At 41.2% G+C, this 17,438-nt stretch overlaps 3 protein-coding genes across 5 annotated transcripts; 1 reads left to right on the plus strand and 2 right to left on the minus strand.

Moving 5' to 3' along the window:
- Positions 1-572: 572 nt before the first annotated feature.
- LOC124191978 lies at positions 573-11,851 on the plus strand. 2 transcript variants are annotated; one of them, XR_006873524.1, is made up of 13 exons: positions 573-1,060; positions 3,156-3,248; positions 7,187-7,447; positions 7,558-8,090; positions 8,159-8,465; positions 8,945-9,097; positions 9,181-9,639; positions 9,704-9,773; positions 9,847-9,915; positions 10,043-10,073; positions 10,188-10,899; positions 10,987-11,119; positions 11,337-11,851. XR_006873524.1 is itself a non-coding variant. In XM_046585058.1 (11 exons), the coding sequence occupies exons 2-11, from the start codon at positions 3,183-3,185 to the stop codon at positions 10,267-10,269; spliced, it is 2,031 nt and encodes a 676-aa protein (XP_046441014.1). In that variant the 5' UTR covers positions 735-1,060; positions 3,166-3,182; the 3' UTR covers positions 10,270-10,584. The 2 variants fall into 2 exon arrangements, 1 of the variants encoding a protein (XP_046441014.1); XM_046585058.1 differs by lacking the exons at positions 10,987-11,119; positions 11,337-11,851 and having other exon boundaries at positions 735-1,060; positions 3,166-3,248; positions 10,188-10,584.
- A 340-nt stretch (positions 11,852-12,191) lies between these two features.
- LOC124192109 lies at positions 12,192-13,917 on the minus strand. 2 transcript variants are annotated; one of them, XM_046585277.1, is made up of 4 exons: positions 13,781-13,917; positions 13,139-13,671; positions 12,705-13,038; positions 12,192-12,643 (listed from the first exon to the last, which is right to left on the minus strand). In XM_046585277.1, the coding sequence occupies exons 2-4, from the start codon at positions 13,299-13,301 to the stop codon at positions 12,550-12,552; spliced, it is 591 nt and encodes a 196-aa protein (XP_046441233.1). In that variant the 5' UTR covers positions 13,302-13,671; positions 13,781-13,917; the 3' UTR covers positions 12,192-12,549. The 2 variants fall into 2 exon arrangements, with proteins under 2 accessions (XP_046441233.1, XP_046441234.1); XM_046585278.1 differs by having other exon boundaries at positions 13,139-13,695; positions 13,781-13,898.
- Positions 13,918-14,311: 394 nt separating this feature from the next.
- On the minus strand, positions 14,312-16,986 carry LOC124192104. Its single transcript, XM_046585270.1, has 6 exons — positions 16,837-16,986; positions 16,604-16,774; positions 15,876-16,179; positions 15,327-15,815; positions 14,755-15,262; positions 14,312-14,663 (listed from the first exon to the last, which is right to left on the minus strand). Exons 3-6 carry the CDS (start codon positions 16,155-16,157, stop codon positions 14,500-14,502), a joined length of 1,443 nt encoding a protein of 480 aa, XP_046441226.1. The 5' UTR covers positions 16,158-16,179; positions 16,604-16,774; positions 16,837-16,986; the 3' UTR covers positions 14,312-14,499.
- Positions 16,987-17,438: the final 452 nt, after the last annotated feature.

The raw sequence follows: 17,438 nt of genomic DNA on the forward strand, positions 1-17,438 counted from the left end.
AAACATGGCGCACCCTGCAGCCAATAAAAAGAGCCAGGTAAGAGGTAAAAAAAAAAAAGGATGAATCATCACGCCTGCTCGAGCCTGCTCGAGGCCACCGCGAAATAGCCTTATATCTTACGGCACACGGACTTCCTTCCTTTATAGATTTGCGACGCTTCCCCCCCAAACAACCAAATAGGGAGAATATACACGCCGATCGAAATTATCAGTCAAAGTCAATTCAAAAAACATTGGCCAACGTCTTTGTATAAGTAGATATACGTCGTCAAAGTCAGCAGGATGCTGGCCCTGAGGTATCGACGCTGCTGGATAGTCTTCAAAAGATTGAAGACGTTAACTCGCTAACTTGAAGTCTAGAAAGGAGGAGGGACCGAATTTCCGAATAGATAATTGACGTCAAATGATTGAAAGAAACAAGACTCCTCCTCGATAAAAAAAAAGAAATAAATAAAAAAAAGCTATTCCCGTAGTGCGTGTTTTCTGTTGTGTGGCCTCCACCTGAGTCGACGAATTTATACGAAGCGGAGGCGAAATGAGAAGGAGGTGTGCGCGTGGCGGAGTATTATAGAACCTCTCTCTCTCTCTCCCTCTTCTTTTTTACTGTAAGGGCATCATCCCCAAAGTTACTCGGTGCGTGTTACGAGAAACACACAGAGACGAACGAAAAAAAGAGAGAGAGAGAGAGAGAAACACGACGAAATAGAAAAAGCAGAGAACGAGCGCCCACCGACTTTAGTCTCTTGCGGTTGGTTGTCGGTTGCGGACCTCTCTCTCCCCACTTTTCGTCTCAGATATAACACAACAACAGCTAACGAATTTCCTCATCATTCTTACTGAGACTTGTAAAAAAAAAACAAAGTTGGACTAGTTGAAACTTTTTGATCCAGCGTCGACCTCTCTTCCCATTCTTACTTCCAGTCGGTGGGGGGTGAACACTGAACAACCCTCTCTCCATATCGCCACTCGGGATTATTTTCATTCAAAAAGACACAAGGAAATTGACCAAACAAACGAGGGAGCAACCGAATACAAACCACCCCCCAAACAAATAATCAAGGTAAAGACTATGAACCAATTTTTTTGTTTTTTTACTTTTTCCTTGCGTAAATTTTCTTTTTTCTTTTTTCTTTTGAGATAAGTAAAAATAAAAGGTTAGGAAGGGTTAGAGTAGAGATGGGTATGAGGGTGGGGAGTCATTCGCGCACGCCCTTCTTTTTAGCTTGTGATGAAAATTAGCTTTTTTCTTTTTTCTTTGCTTCTTTTTTTACTTTATTTTTGAATTTTGAATTTTGATTAGAACCCTGTTATTGCATAGGTTTTTATGTTGGGAATAACCGTATGTCGATTCAAATCTTTGCAAGTCAACACAAGCATTCTTGCTCTGAATTTGGTATAGAGTATTCATTTTTCATTTGGAGAATGCGAGAATGCGTCCACAAAAAGACCGTTTATCTATTTACAGTAAGCGTTTCGTTTATTTGTCTGGGTCACGAATACCGTGCTCTCCTTTTCCGGGTGGAAGAGCAATGTGCCTAGCTGAAAGCAATCCATCTGTTTTTCGTATATTCCATCCCTATTTTCGTTTCATCTATTACGTATATATTAAGTTGTCTCTATATTTATGCCTGCCCTCTTTCCCCCAGAAAAACGACCAAGGAAAAGAAGAAGCTAAAAGTTTTTCTTGGAAATTACAAATTAGTCGGTCAGAACAATTTTTCTTGGGGATTTTTCAGAAGTAGTTTGATTCGTAAAAAAAGAAAAAAAAAAGAAACGACATTATTGTCATGGTCAACGCAACAGTAGTCGGTATCGCTAATGGACAATTGGTTATGCCTGGCTAGACCGTAACGTCGAAGAGAACAATTAAAAGAGAATAGGGTCGACGATAAGCGCAGACGCAAAAGTCGACGACGACAATAGCCAGAACAAAAAGTGAACAAGTCTCAACGTGTTATCCCTGTTATAACGGCTTTATTATAGGTTATCTCTTGCAACTTAATATTTTCTGGTTCTAGTCGCTCTTCGATGACCACTGTCCTAATGGTCGACATTTTCCCCTCGGTTTCCCCTTCAAGGCTTCAAAATGTCGGGCCTCATACTTACTTAACTTGTTTCTTCTCCTAGTCAATACGAATTGATACCGCGACATCAAAGTCGAAACGCACGATTGTGGGCTTTCGATGCTGCACCTGGATGCCCTTATAAGCCCGTTTGTTGTTATAACAGAATTTCTCCAGCAACGGCCAACGTATAAAAACAACAACAACCCAAAAACCCAAGCACGCCATTCCCGTTATGTGTGCGTCGTATCAAGATCTAGGCACTGCAGCAGTGTATAGCTATAGCTATACTGTTGTATTGTGTAGACAATTTTGTACACTTTATATAGTATAGCTTACAGTTTCAAATTTCATTCGTTTGCAACTCTCTCCACTGAAAGAGAGAAGAACCCCCCAAAACGATCTTCCCATACCAGCCGGAGAATTTTGGCATCTTACCCAAGGTAGCGTGATGCAAAAGCATGACTCACTTTGCTGCTTTCAGTCTACAAGGAAAAAAAAAGAGCCAATTTTTTTTCACCTCTCTCTCTTTCTCTCGTGGTGACACCCAACAGACCTTCAACCGTATATGGTATGTTTTTTTTTTAGCAAAGCTGTGGCTGGCCAGGCTGGCCTGGAATGGGTATATCGCTTCTTCGAACAACCGCTGGCGTGCTGGATCTAGCTATCCGCGTGTACTGTGTAACGAACAAAACGTGTAGTAAAGAGATCACTCAGAACCGCCCTATTCGAATTTGTATTTATAAGCCAGCGTGAATAATGCCAGAACAAGTAAGAAAAAAGAGGACAACAACAAAAGGCTGTTTTGCCTGTTATATTATAATTTGGTCACGAGGTTGATGGTTGTGTTTTGGCAACGCCTTTTGATTCCTTGGAAAATCCTGCCGGCCTCTTCTTTGCATGACGTTTCGTGGGTGTCGCTCATTTATTCTGGCCAAGTTCGAAAGTCTCGTCATCGACGTCTCGTTTATCATTCGCTAGATATTTTAGATTTCGTCGCTACAAACTCTCTCTCGTTTCAGAACGTTTGAAAACTGATTTTCTTTCTTGTCTTAAATTGCACGTTTCCTTTTTTCTGTTCGCTCTTTTCAGGTCGGTGCTGCACAACTCAATCGGACAATGGCGCTCGTCGACAATTTCCCTGGAAACCATCAGCACGGAAGTTCCCGACTCATGATGATCCAGGTAAAAATTTAAATTTTTAAAATAAGGAACCCTCTTGCGAATTCTTATAGTAGTTATTGCGAGAATAGAATTTCAGTTAGATTGCATTTCATATAGCTAGGTCATTTCAAAAGTTGCCAACAGACAGTTTTTACTTTCCAGTTTCGGCAATAATTCTGTTGGGTTGGATCATGAAACCTACTGCGCGAGGCAACCGCGCCACACGCAGAGATGGTCACACGCTCTTTATGGCAAAAAACGGGTCCAAGGGAAAGTGAGGGTGACAACAACTTTCAGTCGTTCATGGCAAGATGCTGGAAAAGCGTGAAAAAAATGAGTTCATTCTCTTCAGCTCGTTCAATGATACGAGCTACAACAGAGTAGTTATTAATATTTATGTCTTGTAGAATTACTCTGAAACGACAAGTAGCGCAGGACGGGATAGTCAATTGAAAAGACTCGTACAATTATATGCATATATGTATTTCATTCCGAATTCCGACTAAATTCCAGAATTCCTTATTTTCCGGTTAGTGCAATCGAACCTTTCAGTTCTGGAAAAACACACACAAATGTCAGCGCAGGAAACAAAACAAATTATTCTTTGTCCATCACGTACCATGTGTAAAGGATATTCACTTGGAGGAACTCGAAGTTGGCAAATTGTTTTCTTATATTAGTCGATCTGCATATGCACAGTACATTCAGAAAAGGAGGAAACGGAAAACGAAAAAAAAACAGAGAGGAAGGAGTTTTTGGTCCCGCAGTTGGAGACGATAAGAGAAAAATTGTGGAAGCGGAACAAAGTGTGGTTGTTGCTCAAAGTCAAGTAGAAATGTTGTTGGCACAAGTATATATGGATAAAAGAGAAGAAGAAAACTGGTTTTAGCCGGCGATGGCTATTCCCGAGTCGTCGGCCGCGTTTATTGCGCCATTGCCACCGAGAGAGGAATAGAACGAGACACAGAGAAGAGCCGAACCAGGCATGACAGAAAAAAACATGGCCGTCGGACGCCACCGGGCTCCCGCCAACATCCGTTCCGAGTTAGTGGTCATCGGTGCGCTGTTTACCACCGATTCACATCACCGCCTACCGTTGCGTATTTTTTTTCTTTTATTATTTTTCATTTCTTTATCTTGGAAAAAGAAAATTGTCTTGATTGAGATATTTCTTCCTCCAATTGCATCCGCCAAAGACGCGGAGTAAATTAAATCTCGTAAAAATATTGAACAAAAGAGGATAACACAGAAGGTTTTACTCTTTGAAATTTAAGTTTTGTTTGTTACTTTCTCAGCATTTGTATAGTCCCTATGCCAACATGGTATTGCCGAAAGGTGTGATGGCTATCGCTGAGTGACCGTGACGCCAGTCTGTATTTGCGCGATCCATTTAGTTGACTGCATGACTGCAGTTGGGCCATCGACCCATGCTGGAAGTGGTGTAAAATATACGTACGTAGGATGCAAGGGCCATACTGTAGATTCCAAGGAGAGAGAGAGAGAGACGTGGAGGAAAAGAACCAGAAGCTCTCACCGCAAATACAACATTTGTCTCCTTGGAAATTTTTCTTTTCCAACACGCCCCCCCTGTAACATACGTTCAGTCCACCACAAGAGTCCTTCGAATTGGATTCTGCGGGAAATGCGCAACAGAAAGATAATTACTTTAAAGAGTTGGACGGAGAAACAAAAGAAATACCATCAGTTCCCTTTAATTTGCGAGTTTCCTTGTGTTCACGAACGTAAAGTAGAATAAGCAAACATGCCATAATTTTAAACCATAATTTATCTCAAACTAGATGTCTGAAACTGAACAATTTTTATGTATTCTCGAGGCAAAACGAGCCAAAAGAAATGAAAGAAGACAAAAAAAAAACAATCGATTTTTCACGAGCGGTAGACCGAAAAGAGCCAACCAAATAAAACACCAAAGAAACAGAATGACGTTAAAATAAAATAGAAGAAAACAGATCGCATGTTTTGACTAGCTGTGTACAAAAAACACGACGCCAACACCTGGCGCACAAGATATACAAGTGCAATCAGAGTGGAAACAAAAGCGGAGTGGGCAAGAAAGCGTTAGGACACACACTCTATAGGCATTCTATATCGACCGGAAGTGTTCACAGCAGTGAGGACGACAAAAGTCGAGTTTATCATAGAAGAAAAATTCATTCTTGAGAGAGAACGTAAATAGTCATGGTCTACCACTTTTATCCCGTCACATTCTCCGACAGTCATTAAGAGGCATACACACACGAAGGAATAAATTATTAGACAAACATGGGAAGTATAAGCGCTAAAGGTAACACCTTTCCCAATATGCTATATAAGTATATAGGTCAAATCTCTAAATTCAAAGCGAAACTGTTTGTAATAATAATCTAACTAGAAATCTAAGACATGCTATGTAACATGAGGAACGCCCATGGATTTCCATCGATTCGGTTCAGTCCGTCTCCGCATAGTTACAGAGATTTGACATCACGAAACAGCGGCGACCTTGATTACGTTGAGCTCAATGCCCCATCGATAATTGCGACGTCATTGCCAAACCGATTCTTGGGCCTTGATTATAATCCAGACCTTAGAAATTGATTTCACGCATTCTGCGCATATGCGGTGAAAGCAAGGCGGAATAAAGCTAATCGAGATTTCTAGCGGCCAAATAGATTTTTTCCCCCCCGGAATGATTTATAATATTATCAATAAAATATAGAGCTCTAGTGGCATTCGTGTTTGGGACGCATTAATTTTGTTTTTAGAAATTATGGCACGTTGATGACAAAACAATGCGTGACTAAATCGTTTAGAAATCGCATTTTTACCCCCTTGTTTCGTGCGTGAAATGGTGCTGGCGTCTTCCATTCCATTCGATCTCGTTAAGGAGAGAAATTCCTTTGCTCTACGACTTTTTTGTCCATTCATTTTCTCGTTCCATGACATGTCGTTTGCATTGACCCAGACGGTCGTAACACGTCGACACGGGGGGGAGGTCAGCGTTCATTAAGACTATAAGCCAACCCCAAATGTCGTTGCGGAAGTAAATTTATATGCGGAATATAGTTGGCGAAGTAAAAAAAAAAAAAGAAAAACATAAACTGACAACGCGCATAGTTAGTGGAAAATTGGACTTGCTATTTCATTGTGAAGCTCTGGCGTTTTTTTACGACTTTTACGTTTTCCAACTATCTGGTGCGTGCAAGCAGAGCCAACTCGCCATTTCATAATAATGCGCGATGGAAAAGAGAAAAAAAAAATCACGCATCGCCGCTAATCATCCTAGCTGCAAAGTCATAACAGACTGCGATAATCTTTATTTTCTGGTTCACTTTTTTTTTCCGCACAATTCACTACGTGTATTCTCACGAACAAAATAAAAACCAATAAAAAAAAATATTTCTTCAATGACCGTTACAAGCATCCGCCATGTCTTTTTTTTTCCTCAGATGGTTCTAGAATCACGAGAATAGTAATAATAATACCCAGAGCTTTCTATTGAATTGTATAGATCGGGCCGGCTTTGAACACACACACACACACAATCAAGCAGTTGGTATCTCATACGCAATACCAATAAAAAGATCGTGTAGACGTCAGAACAGATCGATCAACAAAAGGGCACACCCTGTCGGTGCGCATGGGAGAACGAATGCACGAAACCGACCGAAAAGATACACGATGTAACGGCCGTCAGTGTGGGTCAGTCGCATACTCGGTTCCGTTCTGTTAAGGTCCTTATATAGATCTCATTTGAATTCAAGAATTATTTCTTTCTCCAAATAACAAATAATAAACCCATCGTTGCATCCTTTAAGCGTGACCTAATCTGATTTGGTAAGGTGGATTATTCAGTTTTTCCTAGCTGTGTGTATGACGCTGCTGGGAACCAAGCGCATGTGCTGGCGGTTTATTCTTCGTTACATTTTTATTTGTATTTTTTTCTCTATATCATTTAGGCTCGTTTCCAGCAGCGCCAGCAGGAGGAAAAAGAGCACAAGCTGTTCGCCATGTTGGAAGAGCAGCACGACGCGGCCGCGGGAGATGGGGGCGGCGGTCTCGGCTTGATACCGGCCACTCGGACGCACAGCAATGGCAGCAGCAACAGTCAGCATAACAGTGCCAGCAGCACTGCCTCTCTGTCATCCTCTATGGGTTCTTCGCTCGCCTCCTCGCTAGGATCTACCGGCAGTGGAATGGCTGTACCAGGAGGTGGAAAGGTATCAGCATATAATCTTCTTCCCAATTGCCACTCTGTTGAGCTAAAACAGCCCAAAAAAAGGAAAAAAAAAAAAAACGAAGTCATTTTGAAATGAATGTGGAATTTCAGGTGCGGCAGATGTTCGAAGACCGACGCAATCAAATTAACGGCCGGCCGCCCGTCTATTCCAAGAATGCCGAGAACCGCAAAAACATACCTGTGACCACAAGGGGATGGGACAGATCGCATCCACTGGATCCTCTGCCTTCTAATAACTCGCATGACAGGAATCTCAAGGTTCCTACCGGTCATAGCCAGCAGCAGCAACGCAGCCGGGCACGTGGTGTTAGTCTGGAGCGTGGAGCTCACGCTTTCGGCGATGGCCCTTCTGATAGCATCCGCCGGAGTAAGAGCCAATACCAAGTGGACGACGTCCCAGGTGGGATGATCCGCAGTCCTAATAAACGACCCACGCCGTCCGATGGCCAGCAGTTGCTGAACGTGTCGGCCACTTTGAAACCCAAGAGCATGACGTCTTTGTTGGACGACAATCAGAACAACGTCAACAACCATTCGACCAGCAACAAGACGATTCCGAGATTCGGATACAATCAGTCGCCCGTGCGAAACCCTTCCCAGCGCTACCAGCAGCAAAATTACCGGTAAATTTATAGCTTTTTTAGTCATTACGTGACCAAGTATAATCAATCAATTTTGATTATATTAACAGGGAAGATGTCGTGGATGGCGGAAATTCAGGAAGAACAGTTGGCCAGCATTATCGAGGTAGAAGCCAGACCAACGATGAATATCAAGCAGCTGATCGGACGGATGAATCCTCGAGGCAAGCCGCCAGTCTGGCAGCGGCCGCGGTGGCCGCTGCTGCCGAAACGACCCGTCGTCTAGAGCGCGAAAAAGCGCAGATTCAAGCGGAAGCCAAACGACGCGAAGAGGAGCTCATGAACACTATCAGACAACAACAACAACAACTCCAACGACTTCAGCAAGCTGCTATGCTGGCTGAACAAAAAGCTAAAGTATGCCTAACATCAATCAACCTAAATAAAGCCATCGCATACCTTTTGTTCCTATTCTACTTCTATGGAGCGATGTCGATCGATGGAATGAGCTGTGGGGTTTCGTAAAAAAACCGACCCACATTATTCTATAGTCCATGCAATCCCGTTCGTGAAGGTCAGACGATCGGGTCGCAGTTGTTGATGGATAGTTACATTCATCATTCAGCCGAATTGAACACAACTTTGGGGGTTGCCATGACGACTTGGAGGGGGAAGTAAACAACACATGGTTACGTTCCCAAAGTTTTATATGTTGTCATAACAACATTCGATTGATCTATCACACTGTTCTATCTTGTCTGTTTCATTATTCAAACGCTTTCACTCAAAGGGTTTAGTCGGGATAAAACGAGAATGCGATCTAAAGTTGATTTTAATAAATTTTGTTTTCTTAAAAAAAATCTAACTTTAACTAAATTTTTTAAAAATCATTCTAGGCAGCAGCGGCGGCAACAGCAACAAATTCACGGCCAACAAGGACCTCTTACCGACCACCGGATGAGAGTGATGATTCGAAATCAAGCGTTTCGGATGACGCTGTCATTTCTCCGCCTAGTTCCAGAGGCTGGAATCCAACGTCCACTGCCAAAGTATACATTTTGATATAACTTTTTCTCTTTGGTTTATTTCGCTAAATCGTTTTCTTTTTTTTCTTTTTTTAATTTTGTTGTAGAAACCCACGGTAAATCGTACCCATGAAATGAGTCCCCCACCGTCAGCACCGAAACCGAAATTGGCACCGAAACCGGTGCTGGAATCACCGACGCCAACCAAGAGCACTACAACTACAATGCCTCGCAAATCGATTTTTGCGACCGGGCCGTCAGCCGGTGGTAAAGACGGCCTGGTATCGTGTTCACTGTGCGGCCGCAATTTCGCTTCGGACCGAATAGAAAAACACGAAGGCATTTGCGCCAAAACCAAGTCCAAGAAGCGCAAGGTCTTCGACATCACCAAGATGAGGGTCAAAGGCACAGAAGCCGAGAGCTTCGTCCTGGCTCCACCTGGTCGCAATAACCAACAAAATGCGCACACGACCAATAACAAGAAGCCAATTAGTGTTGGTCAGCACATTTTGCAACAGCAACAGCAGGCGACAAAAAGTGCTATTGCTCCGAGTGCCAAGGCATTGGTATGGATGCATTCGCGTTCTTAACAACTGAAGTGCAAATTTTGAATATTATTCTATCTCTCAGGAGGATGGCAAGAAAGCCGATTGGCGCAAAAAGCACGAATCTTTCATCGAAGCTATACGAGCTGCCAAAGGTTTGTTATGAGAATGCTAAAATGCTAATGTAAATTATACCGAATACTTACGATATATGAATTTCCTCTTCAGCCATGCAGAAGCATCTCAAGGCAGGAGGGAAGGTGTCGGATCTGCCTCCTCCACCGCCGTCTGATACAAGTAAAAACACACACATAAACTCTGTTCAAATATAATTCCAAAACCTGAATACTTGGTTTTATTTAATAATTCCATTTTATGAAATTAAATTTTAATAAATTTTATTTTATTTTTAAATAAATTCCAGGTGACTACATTACATGTCCGTATTGCCAGAGGTCAGTTAATAAAAACAACTTTATAAATATTAGTTTTCAAATAATTATTAAAAAAGCTTCCCATAAATTATTTCCAAATTGTGAATTCATTTTATTATTCCACTTCCTATTTAGACGTTTCGCACCAGGAGCGGCGGACAGGCACATTCCGAAATGTTCGACCATTTTATCCAACAAAAAAACTGTCCGAAAGTAAAACGATTTTGGGAGTTAGAAAGTGAAGGAGCCACTGATTAGACGGAACTAACCGCAACGGCAGTCTAGCAAAAAAAAAAAAAAAGTGAAGTAAAAGCAACAAACCATTATGTAGCTGTATGTATGCGGTATGCTTTGCCTAGCTACGGATTTTCTGCAAGGAACGTATACACAATATTCTCTACTATTTCATGAAAGCGTCGATCGCACTAAAATACAGGATACAGCCAGCTCCTTCAAAATATGACTAACAATTTATTTTTATTTTAAAATTAATGGATACGAAATACACTAACGGCCGTTACACAAGTGAAAACTTCAAAATTATTTGACACAAATTAAATCCAAAGTTGCTTCAATGCGGAATCGGGTGTTATATTGTCCAATGCTTCCTGAACCAATCGACAGACATCACGCCCGACTTCTTCCATAGTGGCATCTACAACCTGAAAAATATAACATTAATCTAATGGCTCATGGCTGTCAATAGGTGGCAGTCAATAGGTGGCTGAAACTATGTCCACCAGGTAGCGCGAGTGTGTTCAGCACTGACGCAGATCGGCCATTTTGTTTCAAGACGCAGTAGAGATGGGTTGTTGGTCGTGACGTTTCTCACGATGAAAATTAAAAGGTATTTATTGTTAATTTCCTATTGTTATTTTCCTATTATTATTTTCCTATTGTTATTGAATTAAAATGTTGATGTGAAAATTTACAGGTTATTTAGCTCGTAGAAACCAATTTGCCAAATCATTCAACTCAGGCTTGGAAGTGCCCGTACCTTGCAGAAATGGCGTGCCTCGTGTGTCTTGCTGCCTCTTCTTAGGCGTACGTCCATGCAACAGCAAAAAGTAATTATTTTGATCAAATGTCTTGCAAAAGTACTACAGATTTAGTTAACATGACTAGAGAGTAAACCAATTTGGTCCGCTACTATAGAAATTTTGAATCACATATCAATGTTATTTTGTTGGACTGCGTAGTTTTCTGTTACTCTTTGTTCTCTATTGCTATAATGAGTGTGTACACAGTTGTGTTATTTGAAAATAATTTTCTTTTCTGAAATAGGTATAACTTAACTGCTTTAACGCTGTTGGTTACCTTGTTGCAGCCAAATGGGGAAAGGTGTGATGAAGACGGATGGAACCATTGCATGCAGCATGCGGTTGCTGTGATATTCAGAAGTAGCTGTGCTGGTGTTATCCTGAAATTGCTGTGCTGTTGTAGCTGAGCTGTTCCATCTGGGTTCCTGACTTGAAAATTTTTGTGTTGTTGTTTGCGTGCCAGTATTTTGTGTTGTGACTTCAAATAGTTTGATCTGTCGTCTTTTGAGTTTTCATTCAATCATGCAGTATACGACTGAGGCAACCTGATCAATGTCAGGTTTGACACAGTCGACAACTGCTAGATAAAACAAGCTTTCTGCGCCAAACAAATAATAATTTGCATATAACTTGCATCATATTATTATCGCGGTAGAGAAAGCGACAGGCCCCCCCCCCTGGGGGCCACAGGAAAAATTTGAATTCAAATATAAATTTTGTATCAACTTTGATTATGAATAAACTTTGTATATAATAAAATTTTCGAATAAAATTTTTCGCGAAAAATTTTTAATAATTTGGTGTAAGGGGAATTTTTTTTAAATTTTTTTTCAAAAACAAAAGTCTGGACTTAGCAGAAATAATGGGTGGTGATTTTGAGAAAATTGTTTGTTGGACTTTGAATTTTAATTATAGAAAAAATAAAAGGAAGAGAGTTTAAATATTATTAAATTGTAAAAATAATAAGTTTGAATTTTTATTGTTGTATTTTACAAGATAATGATTTGTAAGTTTACATGGCACTCAGAAATATTTTCTCACATCACGAAATGATCAGCAGGAGGAAAGGTACTTCAGGAGAAAATAGACATAGACGTAATTTATCGATCAATCTTGTATTTCAGCAATCTTTCAACACATCCAGTGAAATACTTCAGAACTTCGATAGGTCGGAGCAACATAAGTAGTGGTGACAAAGTCAGGAGAATTGCTGGTGTAATACATATGAACTTCAGATGGTAGTAGTTTGGAGCAGAGTAATACTTAAATTCCTCGATGTGGTATACCAGGCAGAGTACTTGGTTGTGTAATAGGCGGCTTCTTCGGTGTAGTACTTAAGGGCTGCGGCGTTGTAGCTAGATGTAGGGAAGACCGTGGTGTAGTAGACTGGAGCATCAGGGTAGTGTTTCAGTTCAACGTAGCACGAAAGAGCAGCTTTTGTGTGGCAAGTTGGGATGCTAATACTTGACCGCCTCAGTTCTGGTTGAGTAGATCGGGGCAGAGAAGTACTTTGCCACTTCGGTGTAGTATTCGACCGTTTTGGTGTAGCAGCTTCGAACAGAGAAGTAATTAGGAGTGTCGGTGCAGTAAGTAGCTGAGAAATGAGTAATACTTGGGAGCCTTGGTGTAGTCGGATGGGGCAGCATGCGTTGTCATGTAGTACTCCGTCGCCTTGGTGGTGTAGTAACTCGGGGCAGAGTAATACTTCAGGGCGTCATTGTAGTGGCTCAGGGTAGCGTAAGTTGTGGTACAAAACTCCGGTGCTTTAGTTGTGTAGTACTTGAAGACCTCGGTGCAAGGACTGGTCGTTGCGTAAATTGTTGTTGTGTAGTAAGGCGGCGGCGTTGCGGTTTGGTATTCTCCATCGCATGGAGACATCGGTACACCAGTGGTCGACCCAGCCATCATCAATACAACACACAACAGCAGCACGACGCCATAATTAACTAGAAAATTAATAAATTTAAACATAAAGATTAAATAATAACAGGCATACATAAATAAAACAGTAGAATTGATACAAAACTCGTGCAAAAAAATATTTACCCATAATTGCGAACCGGTTACACGATGAGGAATGCAGATGGGGACAGATGCAGGTGGTAGTACTTGAGCGCTTTGGTGTTGTAGTAATTAGAGGCCTCGGTGCAGTAGACACGGGCAGCATACAAAGTCGTGTAATATTCGGTGCCTCACTGATGTAGTACATAGGAGCCTCGGTGTAGTACTCTGGCTCTCTGGTGATGTAGCTCAGGGCAGAGTTATACTTCTTGGCGGCGGTGTAGTAGCTCGGGGCAGCGTAGGTTTTAGCGTAGTACTTAAGCTTTTCGGTGTTGTAGTAAATAGGGGCATCGGTGTAGTAGGCAGGGGCATCATAAGTTGTGGTTTAATACTCTGGAGCCTTGGTGGTGTAGTACTTGGAGGCCTCGGTGTAGTAAATGGCCGTTGCGTATGTTGTTGTGTAGTAAGGCGGCGGCGTTGCGGTTTGGTATCCGCCATACCCAGGAGACATCGGCACACTCGTCGTCGACCCAGCCATCAACGATACAACACCCAACAGCAGCACGACGCCATAGTAACTAGACAATTAATAAATTTAAACACTGATATTCAATCAAACTGGCATATTAACAAATATTAAAAAATAGTAGGATACATACAAAAAAATGTTTAAAAAAGAATAATTACCTATGCTTCCGCACTAGTAATACGATGAGGAAGGCAGATGGTGACAGATAGTGCGCTGCAGTTGATGCCGTGTCGGAGATCCTCACTCGACTGATTTACCTTCGCCTTTTCTCTCTCCTTTTATACGATTTTTTTTCTCACCCTCACCTCTAAAGCCTTGCGGGTGTTGTACCTGCTTGATAATGATGCAAAACGTTCCGTCCTCACCCAACCTCTACACCGCTGCATGACACGTTTTTCTCCGTGACCTTCGAGTGTGACTGTCCTTTCCTTTATTTGCAGGTTGACGTTGCTAGGGATGGGTCTACAACAACCAATATCAAAATGAATACCAAATGGTTATGTAACACATCCCGTTCTCACATAGCCCCTACACCACTGCATGACACGTTTTACGTAAAAGTTCTCTGTAACCTTCGAAAGTGAAGGTCATACAATCTGGCCTTTCTTTCTGCAGGTTGACGTTGCTGGGTGGTTGGGATGGGACTACAAAACTACAACTTTAATATTATAATAATAGTTAACAAAAAGTTTAGTATTGATTCGGGTTTATTGCCGACAATTTATGCCGATAAAGAACCAAGTTATATAAATGCATTGAATATAAAAGTGGCATATAAAATATAAAGAAAACTATAGAGTAAAAAATATAAACACTATTAAGCGAAATTATTGGGGGAACCGTTTAGGACTAAATTTGCTGAGCTTTTAGCAGCAGTTTAAGCAGAGTGGTTTAGGGCTTTGACTTCATCCATAAGTTTTAGAATCCGATCGGATAAAATTGGATTGTCGCTTAGTTTGTAAGACGCCATTATGGTTTTCATCATTTCTTCCATTTCAACACTCATTCCAACCTCTCCCTTGATTGTTTCCATGTCCATCTCTGAATGAGATAAAAAGAAACATGTTAGTAATGTATTTCGTGTTTTCGTGCGTAAAAAATAAAGAAAATGTAGAAGGAAATAAGGAATTACCTGGTGTTGGTGCTTGAAGTATTTCTTCTGGTAATAAATTACCGAGGGCTTTCTTGTTCAGAGCATTCGCCAGAAGCATGATGCACAAAAACATCCACATCAAGGATCTTTTTTTGTACTCAGCCAAAAAGTCTTGCCAGGTGTAATCGTTGAGTGAGATGCCAAGGAGTCGCAAATCAGCAGCCAACGTGTCAAAATAGTAACGTAGTAAAACGAGCATGTGCTTTTGTCTTGTTTCAAACAGTGTGCTTGTATAGAAGAAATACAGGATGTCGTTGAGGGGATGGCCGATCCTCGACTGTTGAAAGTCAATCATTCTCAGGGAAACTGGGATGGAAGGAGATTTTTCTCCGTCTCGAGTTTGACTTTCATCAGAGTATTTGAACAGCATGTTGTTAATCCAGTAATCTCCGTGCAAGACGCAGCCCAATGGACCGCTGCTCTCTACTGTGTCCATTAAGATGATCTCGGATAAACGTGGCAACAATTCTGCTAGCCATTCACCTAGCTGGTATTGATTATAAATCAAAATTATTAAAGATTTTACGAATATAAAGTATTCAAGTACTCACGTCTGGCCTTTCTACTTCTTGGGCAAAATCGAGGAAACTCTTGGAAGCATTTTCAACCATTTTCAAGATTCCAACCTCGATAAATGTTTTTTCTTCTATAAACTTTGCAGAAGGTGGAATGTGCGATAATTCGCCAGTTGATGGATCCTTCCACTTTCTCATTGCACTTATCGCCAAGGCGTGGTAATGGGCAAGTGAAGTCAGTGCCATGTGACAGTGTCGATAATCAATCCCTTTTACTTTATCGGCCATACGATAACCGGCTGCTTTGAGATCCTCCAGGAGAGTACAAGTTCCTGATCCATCCGATTCGCCCTGGACTATCTCCTCCAAATGGGTGTAGTACACATCCGGAACATCCAATGGGATCGGCTGGTCGACGTGCATTTCCCGCAGGAGTCCGAAGAAATTCTGGTAAATGTTTATTTCGCGGGGATGGGAGCGTGACTCGCAAGCCATTTGTCGCATAAAAGGATTCGACGGCAGCACCTGTAGAATTATAATTTTATCTGACTGTTGTTGCTTCTGTTAATTATAAGAACATAATACCTTGACGAAAGTACTCAAAGTGTATCTGGACGTGTCATCTTTGGCATTAGGTGGCGTAATTTGAGCCGTTACAATGAACGTGTCGCTCTGGAAATTATCACCAATTTTTGAGCCGGATCCCACCTTGACGTGCAAATGTCCAAACTGCGGAATGTCATCGAAGGTGATGCCATTAACATGTTCAGTTGCTAGCGAGACCAGTTGGGATGCAAGCTTCTTTTCCTTAAAAAGTGTCGTCCAGAATAGTTGTTTTTGCGCTCGACTCTTCATTCCATCGGCCATTATTTATAATTCTGAATTTCACCTTGAAAATGTAAGTGTATATCAATTTCAAACTTGAGATTTAAAGAAGGGACAAACATAGTCACATAAATTTTGAATCTGAATCGACAGCGTCAACAACTCAACATGAAGTGCACACACTTTCCAAGTTACAAGTTTCACAACTTTTTCCAAACTCTATCGTAAAAATTTGCCTATCATAAACTTTGAATTTTTCCTTTTCCTGTTCTCTCATTCCCTTCCTTTAAATTTTTCCGAACCAACCAGCCGCGACGCCATCTCTGGAGCTAATGCGTAGCGTTAGCAATCCCAAGCTTTACAATGTTTAGGTAGCTCCGTGACTCGTTTCCAACGTGAATGTATACATGATAAGTTCATAGCGTCAAGATCAATAAAATTTCAGTTTTCCAAGCATTCAAACTTCAGTTATAGGTTTTGCTTCTTACCTTCACCCGTGTAATAGTTGTAGTAAATAGGAGCTGAACGAACGCTGCTTTCGATGGGAATCCAAAATGTCACTGAAGGAAAACACACGTACAGGGATAACGGGACTTTGTGATAAAGTCGGTATGATAATTTGAACGGATAAGGTTGACGGTAATAGCCTGTCGAGTGTCCTGAGGGTTAAAACGAAATTTTTAATCTAAATGTTTTATACAACTTTCTGTTGACTATTTACCTTATCGCGATCTACTTTCTCGAGCGTTGAAGCTTAAACTGCAACTCAACAGTGACAAACAGCCACTAGACGTAGTCTACAGTTCGATATATCAGAAGCGGTTGCCTGAAGCGAGTGGGGCGACACGGAGCACACTGAAGCTAACTTGTATTTTCAGCTCGCACGATGTCCGCTAGGCTTTCTGTTCTCTTATCCAACTGCGTCACAATGCCGTGGTCTATACAATACGACGAACTGAACAGGAAATACATGAGAATCATAGAACAAAAAGAGAGCTGTAAATGTTTGGTTATAAAGTGATACATCCTTTTTTAACCCAATAAAACGCATTTAAGTGCGGCTGCACTTCCTTACTGTAGACTGTTGGCCATTTCAACGCACTACAAAATGAAAATGAAATCAATGTTTTAGAAATCACATATCCCAAAAAGAGACATCACTTTCAACATGATTCGATTATACTAGAAATTTTATTGAGAAAAGGTTTGAATGGTTAAAACTGGCAACCAATGACGTATGATTCATAATGAAAAAAAAAATGAGTTTCTCATAGTTTCGTTCCTAGAAATAATAAATACGGAAAACGGTGCGGAATTTATGAA

This window comes from Daphnia pulex, chromosome 4 (genome assembly GCF_021134715.1).
Source record: "Daphnia pulex isolate KAP4 chromosome 4, ASM2113471v1".
Taxonomy (NCBI): Eukaryota; Metazoa; Arthropoda; class Branchiopoda; order Diplostraca; family Daphniidae; genus Daphnia; species Daphnia pulex.

Coding starts and splice junctions, on each gene's coding strand:
- LOC124191978 (XM_046585058.1), top strand. CDS start 3,183: ATGGCGCTCGTCGACAATTTCCCTGGAAACCATCAGCACGGAAGTTCC. Junction 9,640..9,703: donor CTCCGAGTGCCAAGGCATTG/GTATGGATGCAT, acceptor TCTATCTCTCAG/GAGGATGGCAAGAAAGCCGA. Junction 10,074..10,187: donor ACATGTCCGTATTGCCAGAG/GTCAGTTAATAA, acceptor CTTCCTATTTAG/ACGTTTCGCACCAGGAGCGG.
- LOC124192109 (XM_046585277.1), bottom strand. CDS start 13,301: ATGTACTACATCAGTGAGGCACCGAATATTACACGACTTTGTATGCTG. Junction 13,039..13,138: donor TAACCGGTTCGCAATTATGG/GTAAATATTTTT, acceptor TTAATTTTCTAG/TTAATTATGGCGTCGTGCTG. Junction 12,644..12,704: donor GACTACACCAAGGCTCCCAA/GTATTACTCATT, acceptor CTCTGTTCGAAG/CTGCTACACCAAAACGGTCG.
- LOC124192104 (XM_046585270.1), bottom strand. CDS start 16,157: ATGGCCGATGGAATGAAGAGTCGAGCGCAAAAACAACTATTCTGGACG. Junction 15,816..15,875: donor CTTTGAGTACTTTCGTCAAG/GTATTATGTTCT, acceptor ATAATTCTACAG/GTGCTGCCGTCGAATCCTTT. Junction 14,664..14,754: donor ACTTCAAGCACCAACACCAG/GTAATTCCTTAT, acceptor TATCTCATTCAG/AGATGGACATGGAAACAATC.